Here is an 11,212-nt window from a genome sequence, read left to right on the forward strand (position 1 = left end):
AAGACCCAAGAAGGACGACGTAGAATGAAGCTCACTTCGGGACGGTTCAGAGTTCTATCCTTGGCCCGGTTCTTCGAAATACCTCATAGGATAGTCTGATACGAATAAAGATGCATAATGAATCGCATCTGGTCGGATATGCGCATAATGTTGCGGGACTGGTTGCCGCACTCACGATTGCTCAAGCTCAGTGCATACTGGGAATGCGACAAGTCACCAGGGGAATAACTGAATATTCCTAATATATCTAGCTCTCGAGAAAGCCGAAATAATTATCCTGATCGAGGACATGATTTCCACAGTCCCTATTCATTCAGAATACCGCAAACAAGACTGCAGTTAGCCTATTTGCGATTTGGCGGCTAATTTTCAACGTCGGAGGTCCCTTATCCAGTAGGCGTCGTTTAATGATAAGTGCACCTCTGTCTGCCCTTTTTTCCGGTTCCGAAGAATGGGTTATGCCCTCAGTAAAGTGGTGTACCAAGCGCAAATACATTACTGGAGACATTGCCAGTTACGTTCGCCTATTGTAGTGATCGCTTTCCATACTGCTAAGCGGAGACCTATGTACTTCACTTATTACAAGGTTGTGGTAGATAATGCCTGTCACACCTTTTTCTTCTGCAGAAGATAGGAGCACCATCGCGATCACCTGGCGACGGAAGGGTGTGATGTGCCTTCGGACATCATTCGGGTAAGTACCAAAGTAGCTAATACATCCGGGACCAAGGATGTGTACTCCTACACTGCCCAGCCCCCAGAAACTGGATGCTTCAGGCATGAAAGGTTTTATGTAATTTTTTCCTCTATTTACTTGGAATTAACACTGAAGCGACAACTTTGACCTATTATAATATTGTTAGTAATAATGCGATTTCAACAAAACTTGGTAGGATTGTGCTTTATATTATAACATATTTTACAGCAATTTCATGCTTCTAGGATAAAGCTAAGGGCTAAGCTAAGTCAATAAATTACTAAAAGTTGTAAGAATAAACTATTATTAACTTTATTTGAACAGATATCGATATAGAGGCCAATTCGGAGCCTAAGAACTTATAGTGGTAGCTTCGTGATTTTTTTTCAGAATTTTTGGTTGGATAAGTTTTAAGAAGTTCCAGTTTCAAGCTCCCGCCCTTTTCCCTTTTGCGGGAAATGCCAGCTTTGAATAGTACTAATCGAAACCTTTGATTTGATACCCTGCATGGCATTATTCGGTGGAAAAAAATTTTACACTTTCCTTCCACGACACTGTTTCTGAGAAAAGTAAATCAGACAGACAATATACCTCCAGATGAGCCATCCTCCCATAGGCCCATATACCTTCTAGACACAATGGGGAAAATGTTTGACCGGGTATTTTACAATGGATTACTCCCGGTTGTCGATTTCAGATTGGCAGTATAGGATCCGTAAAGCCAGAACCATTGACGCCATTAAAATTAAAATGATTACTTGCTCGGGCGAAAATGCAATTCGCGGAAAGGGTTATACCAGCCAATGTTGCATGGTGGTGACCCAGGATGTGAGGAACTCATTCAAATGAAAGTCACTGACAACATTTGGTGCCCCCACCTATCTCGCTGCTATTGTCAATAGCGACTTGCGAGGACGGGCACTCTGGTATGACAGCGATGATGGACCCAAAGCATACGTTGTCTCCGCGGCGGTGTCATAAAGCGGTCCCATGAAAATGATGTACTTAATTTTCCAGTTCCGGAAGAGGCCACGTAGTGGGTTTCGCTGACGACATAGCATATCCTCATAGCCAAGCGCCCCAAGAGAAATTACGCACACATTAGCAATGAAAATCATATCATCCCTTTTAAGTCGGCCATCAAATACTTGGGAGTGATGGTATATGCAAAACTCAATTTTAAGCAGCCCTTAGAGTATACTTGCGAAAAAGGATCCGCTACAAGTATGGCTCTAGTAAGGATAATAATTATTAATAATAATTAATCTGCAAAGGAACTACAGGGGGCAGAACATAGCTATTCTCACCGATAGCCAAGCAGCGATCAAGGCACTTAGGTCCAACCAGGTGAACTCTAAACTGGTATGGGAATGCCTTGAGAGACTGAATACACTCGGCTCGTCCAACAAGGTCTGGATACTTTGGGTTCCAGGCCATGCTGGGCTGGAAGGCAATGAGGCAGCGGATGAACTAGCCAAGAAGGGAGCAGGGATGCCTTTATACGGGCCAGAACCCTTCTGTGGAATCGGAAACGGTTTCATGGCTATGAATCTAAGAAACGAAGAAAAACGATTGAGGGAACTATATTGGGCGGGCCTACCAGGGATGGAGCAGTCCAGGGTGCTTATTGGGGGATACGAACCCATGCGCACAAAGGATTGCTTAAACCTCACCAAAAAGAACCTCCGAATCATAGTGGGAATTCTCACTGGTCATTGTCGGCTGAACTACCACCTAGGGAAGCTAGGGATATCTACGGACACTGCCTGCAGGTTCTGTGAGGAGGAGGACGAAACCTCTATGCACGTCCTGGGACAGTGTCCAGCACTTGTGCAAAGTAGGTCGATACATCTGGGAGAACACTTAATACCAGATGCAAAGCTGAAACTTCTGGAAGTGGGGAACATACTAAAGTTCCTAACGGTTACTGGCCTGCTTGAGATACTATGATCAACAGGTACACTATAACCAGTAAAAGGGGCACAATAGTTCTTCAAGGACGTAGTGCGACTTTCCCTTAACAAAATAATAATAAGGATAATTCCGAACGGATTAGGGCCGCGGTATACTTGCAAGCTGCTCATAGTCAAGGTGGTGAGTTTCATGTAGATATATGTAGTCCCAGTTTGGGAAACAGCGCCTAAACTGAGTGGGGTCTACAGAAGAACCGTCCTAAAGCCTTCCGGACTGTCTCAGATCATGTCATGTCATCTGGGGAACGATGCCGATTAACGTCTTGGCAGACGAGATGGTGAACATATATAACGTCAGCTCCATCTCTACCTTAGGGCAAGTGAAAAAATCCAAAAGGGAGATATCCATAAGGATATGGCAACAGCGAGGGGTCCAAACAGAAAACAGTCATTGGACTTACATGTTAATCCCTACCATCAGGGAGTGGTTGAAGCGAAAGCATGGCGAGATCAATTATAATCTCACCCAGGATACCATCAATACTTGTATAGGTTTAAATTGGACACCAAACTGCGATGGGGTCCCGGAGGACCTAGCGCACGTGTTCTACCAATACCCGAGTTTGGTGGAACAAAGGAGAAACCTATCCGGAATCACCGAAAAATAATGTCCGAAGAAAGGGGGATTGGGATGTAATGAACTCCATCATCGCAGAAATCGGGGATAAACTGCGAAAAGTGGAAGAAGTCCGGAAGGCTCGGTTACGAACGAAGAAGATAGAAGAAAGGAGACCTAACTAGTGGTGGTTTCATGGGGCAGGGGAGAGTCGAGCGTGGTTTTTGTGGGGGAAACTCCCAGACTTTGGACACGCCCAGAGCCTTTTGAAGATTTCCACCTCCTTTAAAAAAAGAAAAAGACAGAAAGACAGACAGACAAATAGTAACCCGATTTTAATAAGGTGTTGATTTATACAAAACCCCTTGGTTATAGATGTATGCTCATAATCTGAGTACATTGATCAGAGCCAACCGTATTTTGATCTTCTCGCTGTTAAGAAGTTTCTTCTACGAAACGAAAAATGCTTGTTCAGGCGTTAGTTACCACTGAGCATTCACGCTTGATGGTCTCTTTTACCTTTTTTTCTGTAAGACACTCAGGATCTCGGATTGCCAAGCACATAGCCCTTGGCTAAAAACGTACTCCCTACAAAGCAAATTACACAATACTTATCATAGTGCAGAAAATATTTGTGCACTTTGTTATTTCCAACAATAGTATCGGTGCCAATTGTGCTTCCGGAAACCCTCGTGAGATACCCACATAATTCAAGGCTGAAATGCCAAATACAATTCGTTGTAATTGTTTGCTGTTGTGGGCGCTTAATATAGTATGTAAAACCAAATATCCAAGATAACCACATTCCAAACAGAAGACTTTGTGCAGAAAATGATAAGGAAACTATCATTCCGGTCAATGCCCTATTGGCCCTGCATGTGGCATTCAAAAAATGATTACCAATCCACGCATTGAACTTGATAGATATTTGAAGGGATTCCTCCTTTCCTTGGCTTTTCCAGGGTTTTCAAAGCAAATTACAAATCCTCCAACTTAAGGACAATATCCAAATAAGGACACTTCTCTTCACTTCACTGTATTTTTGTGGGTTTACACACTATTTATTTTACTCACTTTTCATCGTCATTTTCACTGAGGAACAATAACGACTTATTAATCCATTCGATTTGAGTATCGCGTTCGAACTGATTTCTGTTGGCCTTGGGTAACAATTAAATTAGAATTAATACTTCAAATCATTCAGAAATACCTAAATATTTGAGATAAATGGAATTCGATTAGAGCGATAACAATAACACCTGCATCCAACACCTGGATTTTCGTAAGATAATCAGCAGAAAAATTGCATGATAAGATTAAACGCCTTACACAGTGTCGATAAGGTCATGATGTGATTATTCTTGTAGAATTAAAGATTTTGATTGTCATAAAAGGTGTAACAACTGGAGTAAATAACAAAGTGAAATTTTCGAACTAACTTTAAAGAAACTATAGATAAGCAAGTATCTGTCTCCACTTTTTGTGAAAATGAAGTGTTGAATTTTTAACACGTGGAAAGTGATATTTTCTTATGTATGATACTATATATGTACTCGTATGTCCGTTACATTTGCAATTTGCGTGTCCGTTCAACGGCTCTGCCTACCAAATCGGTCCTTGACCTCCGAAATAGTTTGCACCTGGTTTTTCATTCCAATGATCATGTCCGCAGTTGGTGAGTCTTAAAAGCGATCTGTCTTCCGCATTGATTGAGTCCTCCCTTCTCTTGCTGCAACGAGGGGCTCTGCAATTGTCCTTACATCTTACGTGTTCAGCATGGTCCATTTTCTCGCACCTTTAAGGAAACGACGGACGCAGATGGTTCTCTTACTGGTCCTAAGATTGCTCACCTTGTCGCCCTTTGTGATTTGTCTTGTAACATCCACCCATATATTTACACAGGACTTACTTCCATCCACTTCCCATTCGCGACGTGTCGTAAATTTATTTAATGTATTGAGCCAAATCGTCCCGGTAAGTCATATGGGCGCTTGGGTTTCTATAAGTCGAGTGTAGTTGAAGATACTTTCAGCGATTTTTCGCCTTTTTCAGTGGAGAAACCACGTGTGTTCTAAGGTGAGTCCGATTTGAATTTCGCGTTCACCGCTTAAAAATGCAACCACATATTTTTTTTGTAATGGAATCCAAAAGCTTATTCATTGCGAAAAATAAACAAGTCGGAATTCCGGAAGCTAGCGCTTCGGGTATAAAGGTTTTGTGTTCATCTTATGTGAGAAACTTTCACATTTTACAATGCATGAAGTTCACACAAAATTAAAAAAGTTTCACCTTCTATAACTTTGACAGTATTAGTTGGATTTCCTTCAAACTTCCCAAAGTTATGCCTTATGTTATCCCTTATGCAAGTATTTTGTATTTCCTGCATAAAACAAAGGGCGTTTCCGGCTAAATTTGTAAAATATGCTAATATATACTAGTATTAACTTTATTAGGGGGTCATATTTTAAGCCCTCGCTCCCCTATGCTTCACCCGATATCAAATACGGGACTAGTTTCGAAAACTACTAATGGAGCCCTATCATTTGATACTCCATATGGCCATATTCTGTGAAAAAAAAATGTATCCGTCCATTCACATGTATGGGGAGCCCCCCTTAAACTGTACAGGAAACAACAGACCACACGCTCTCACCAATTTTCGTTACAATCGGTCTAGCCATTTCCGAATAAATCGGCTGTGACAGGTAGACAGACATCGACTCGATTCTAATAAGGGTTTGTTTCCCACAAAGGATTAAGGAGGTCATTATTGAAATACAGAGCAATTTATACACCTATCTCCAAAAAAAGGTGTTTTTCTACTAGAGGATGCTGCGATCATCTTAAAAAAAAGTAATGGCATTTTAACGTGCGAACTTAACTACAGTCCGCAAACTAGGATTATTAAAAAATACTAAAATCTAAATTTTTGGTGCCTTGTTAAACTTTTTTTGTGAATTTTGGTGTTTTTTCAAATCTTCTGCATTTATCCTAGTTTGGGGGCCATAGAAATATGTTCTGAATAATTCGTTAAAATTTCAAAGGATTTCGTTGAATCGATTTTGGGCTAGATTTTCCATATGCAGTTTCGAGAAAAACGCATTCAAAAAGGAGAATGTGAATTTTAGCCGTAAAATATTAACTGACCATTAATCTCCTATAATAATAATATAATAATCGTTGGCGCAACAATCCATATTGGATCAGGGCCTTGAAGTGTGTTAGAGCACTTCATTCAAGACCGTAACGGTACACTAGGAGGCAATGTGGTCAGCATTGCGCTCGCCCGAGATTATTACCCCGATTTGACTCAGGTACTCATTCACAGCTGAGTCGACTGGTATCCGACGTCAAATCACGATGCAAATTACACTGCCACCAGTGAGATTTGAACCGCGACCTTCCGTATGACAGCCTAGTGCTCTAACCACTATACCTAGCCGATAAACCTTAGGCTTCTTCAAGAAACACATGTACAGCCTTGATGGTTTTAGCGAAGTCATTCGAATGTCATTCGGACCACTATAACTAGATACGATTGATGCCAAAAAAAATTCGATTCCGCGGATCCGACAGACAGGATGACCTCCAAAAAGAAAATAGCAAAAGATCTATAAGAAGAACAAAGAATCACTTTCTGATTATTCGGCATCCCGATACCGAAGTGCATATTTCGCATGTAGCCTTCCCAGTGGGAAATTCAACGGATATCAAGTCAGCCAATAGTCGAAGTCTTGAAGCATAAAATGCAAGGACTCATCGACAACTTGAATTTCCTAGTTTCTCGCAAACTCGCACAACTTTAATGTGCTCTTTCAGAAATTGACAAAATTGACAACCCTAAGACCTGAGTTAATATTTCAAGAACTGATAACTATGGAACTGCTGCTATACCTTGGAGTGTTTTGCCAGTAAAACCTACCACACTGACAATCTACCATCTCAAATCTCATCAACGACGCAATAACCGGTATCCAGTCTGAGTCTGCCTTAATAAGGAACTCAAGACATCCCGATTTTGTGCCGAGGTCGACCAATTCGATAGAAGCTGTCTAGCGTCCTGCCCTACGCCATCGCTCCATCTTAAGCAGGGTCTGCCTTGTCTTCTTTTTCCACCGTGTACATTACCCTTATAAGCTTTCCGGACCGGATCATCCTCTTTCATACTGATTAAGTGACCCGCCCACCGCAACCTCATGAGCAGAATTATATCCATAACCAGACGGTCGTGGTATCGCTCATGGATTTCATCACTATGTAGGCTATAGCCATCCTCATGTAGAAGACCAAAAAATCTTCGGCGAATTCTTCATTCAAACGCGACCATCGCAATTTTTTTTTTGCCTCTGTTGATTGCCAACAACCGTGCACGGACTTGATCGTCGTAACTATTGTCCATTGTCATGTTGTTGCAGTCTCTTATCTTTATTGTTCCTATTTGACCAGTTCCATTTGATGTTGTTGTTTCTTTGGTTTTTGGGGCTGACGTTGAAACCATATATTACATCTTGTTTTCATTGAAGCGCAAGCGAAGATCTCACGCCGCTTGCTCGATCTAGATGAAAGCAGTTAGTACGTCTCGGTCCATTCTTCTCATGATAGTCAACATAGGCCAATAGTTTGGTGGACTTGAAGAGGATGGCGCCTCTCGCATTTACCTCAACATCACGGATCACTTTTTCCAGTGCCGGGTTAAAAAGGGTGCAGGATGGGGCATCTCTTTTTCTTAGACCGTTTTGGATATCGAATGGTCTCGAGAGTCATCCTGCTGCTTTTATCTGGGCTCGCACATTGGTCAGGGTCAGCTTAGTCAGTCTTATTAATTTCGTTGAGATACCGAATTCTTTCATGACCGTGTACAGTTTTACTCTAGCTATGCTATCATAGGCGGCCTTGAAATCGATGATGGTCAATTGATGGTCAGATTCCAACAGTTTTTCCATCACTTGCACCAGAGCGAAAATTTGATCTGTTGCAAATTTGCCTGCAATGAAGCCTCTTTAGTATGAACCAATGATGTTCTTAGCATACGGGGCTATCCGATCTGGCAGGGTAGCGGATAGCGGAAAATATTCTATAGATAGTACTTCTTCTTCTTTTTCTTCAGCCTTCGTCCCATTCGGCTTGTCGTGATCGACCTCGCCATTTGAACCGATCAAATGCCTGATCTGGATGTAATCGCAAGGCTTTTAAATCCCCATCAGCGTATGAAGTCACCATGATATCTCTATAATTACTGCACTGTGTGATATCTGCCATTTTATATGTGGGACAGATAATGCCTCGTCGCTAGTAGTCAGACATTGATTCGCTGTCCCTCACCTTGAGCATAAGTTGCTGAACCGCTTAGTATAGTTGGTCGTCTCCATATTTACCCAGTTTGGTTGTAATTCCATCGGCTCCTGGCGACTAATCGTTTTTAAGCTGATGAATTGAATGAACTGTTTCTTCTGTACTTGATGATGACAGCGTTTGTCTTCAGTTGGCGGGACCTTCAGCCCGCCAATGTTCTGACTATTGAGCTGTTCATCAAAATATTCCATCCATCACTCCAATAAGCCCACTCGGTTGGAACTCAGATTTCCCCCTTTTCGCGACAGGATGAACATCGAGATGTATAAAGCTTCATCCTGCGGATTTGTTGGTAAAACTTCCACTCCGCTTGGTGCGGCCGGTCCTTGCCCTTTTCGAGTTCACATTTGGTTCCCCAGGCTTCCATTTCCGTCGGTGGATGGCTTCAGAGTTAACTTTCCGCTGATTGTCAGAGGGGATCCTGGGTGGTGTTGTTATTCGAGCTCGGAGCACCATGCCAACGAGATAGAGATCCGAGTCTATATTAGACCCCTATATGTTCTGACGTTTATCAAGGCTAAAAGGTAGCAGCATTCAATCAACACGTCATCAGTTTGGTTGAAAGTGGTCTCTACTGAAAAGGCCCACATATGTGCGTGGACCGCTTTCCGCCCAAAACCAGGTACTTCCAACAACCATTTCGTGTGACACTGCTAATTGAATAATCAGCGGGCCGTTATCATTTGTATTTTGATGTAAGCTATGAGAGCCAATACGGGCTTCGTCCCTACTTGGCCGTTAAAATCTCCAAATATTATTTTGATATCACACCTGGGACTGACTTCGAGGGTTCGTTCTACTGCGTCGTAAAAGGTACCCTTCTTCGACTCTGCAGTCTCCTCTGTAGAAGCGTGAATATTAATGAGTTTATATTTCCAAATTCGCTTATATTTTCAAAGCCGATAACGGTAGGTTTCAGTTTTTAGCTGACTATGAAATCTACTCCGAGCACATGGTTTACTGGATGGCCGCTATAGTATATGGTGTAGTGACTCTTCTTCAGGAAACCGGTCCCTGTCCAACGCATCTCCTGCAATGCTGCTATATCAGCCCTATATTGGGGCAGAGTATCGACTAGCTGCTGGGCTCCTTCTCTGTGCAGGGAGCGCACGTTCCATGAGGAAATCTGCAAGTCATTATTCCGTTTCTGTTGCTGGAATCGTTGTTGTATTGTCCAGTCCGGGACTCCTTTTGTGGCTTCGTAGCAGATTATTTCCTGTGTAGGATTATTACCCTCAACCTGGAGGACCAGTTGGTATAATTTGTCCCGTTTTGAGACGCGGAAGACTCGCCTTCATCCTTCTCCCTCTGCAGTTTTCGTTAAAAAAGAACTGCTAGCGGTCACCATGCGGAGGTAGGTTTGGTAGTAGTGCTGTTAGTGTTGATTTAGCAAGCGATTCCCAGGTTTAATATCCCATCCAGGGTACCAGTTCACATTTATCCCTGGGACCTACACTACACTTTGACCACTCACTACTTATCAGACAGGAGCAATCAAAACTTTGCCCAATTTGACAAAACACCATCCCCCCCTACTGAAAATGATGTTCTAAACACTAGATTAAATAATATTCAACTATCCCTGAACCTAGAAAACATAACGTCTGAAATTCAACAGCAAGCTAAGTCCTCCACCTTTCCAACCAATGACCGTGGCTCTGCTGGTGGCTAACTAACCTTAACCCCTCCTTCATAAATAATCGAGCAGTTTTCAGATCAGTTAGAAATTCTCCCAACCTCAAAAACTGTAAGAACTAGAGGAGTTATAAGCTTTAATGGATAACCAAAGTGCTAGAGGTAAAAAAAGCCACTGAAACAAAACAGTTGAAGGTCTTTGCCAATCTGACAAACAGCATGAATTCCTGTCAACCACGGTAACTTACCTTGAATTTCTCAAATCCCTCCAACACAATATTAGCGCTTCGATCATCACAGGCCTCACAACTCCCCCCAACTTCTAATATTTCTTCATGGAAGAGCTCCGCCACGTATTATCCAAACAGAATACTCGCTTAACTCCTGGCACGAACTCTATTTTCTACCAACATCTCACCAGGCTAAATCTTCGGGCAAAGTCAAGTTTCTTTCAAGCTTACAACAACTGCTAGCTTAGCCTCCCCATTCCGCAATGTACATACGCTCCTCGACAACGGTATCGCAGACCTCTTTATCCAACATATATGAGAATTCATATAAGCTGGAGATCCTGGGCTTAAGCGAAATGATATGTTGAAACCCTGGAGAGCACTCTTTTCGCTTTACCGGCTGACGTGATTCCGATGTTAGCCTGTTACTGACATTCTCGGGAAAATGCTGATCTGAGTGCGGGTGTCTGACAGAGCCTTGACGATGAGATTTCGGCCCAGGCTAAGGAGTATCACAATTGTGCAGTGCTACCGATCGACGGAGATTTCCGATCTAGTGAGAAGGGTGCTTTCTACATACAATTACACGTGGTTTAGGAGGGGTTTCCTAAAGGTAGGATTGCGATAGGTGGTCTGAATGTTATACTGGGCGCTGACAACTCCTAACACTTTACTCGGGCATGTGATGGGTTGCCATGCTTTTAGTGTCCGAAAGAATAACGGTGAAAGGTTTACAGTCTCTACAAGTTTCACCGCCTCGGCATTGACA

At 42.5% G+C, this 11,212-nt stretch overlaps 1 protein-coding gene across 1 annotated transcript in view; it reads right to left on the minus strand.

Annotated features, from left to right (window-relative positions):
• The window catches only part of LOC119657558 (NPC intracellular cholesterol transporter 1 homolog 1b), a 29,304-nt gene extending 24,920 nt beyond the window's left edge, over positions 1-4,384 (minus strand). The window contains exon 1 of the mRNA XM_038064516.1: positions 4,301-4,384. Coding sequence (XP_037920444.1) covers positions 4,301-4,313 — 13 coding nt within the window. The 5' untranslated portion in view covers positions 4,314-4,384. The remainder of the gene's footprint in view (positions 1-4,300) is intronic.
• Between the last annotated feature and the right edge of the window lie 6,828 nt (positions 4,385-11,212).

The sequence above is a fragment of the Hermetia illucens genome, chromosome 5, assembly GCF_905115235.1.
Source record: "Hermetia illucens chromosome 5, iHerIll2.2.curated.20191125, whole genome shotgun sequence".
Lineage (NCBI taxonomy): Eukaryota > Metazoa > Arthropoda > Insecta > Diptera > Stratiomyidae > Hermetia > Hermetia illucens.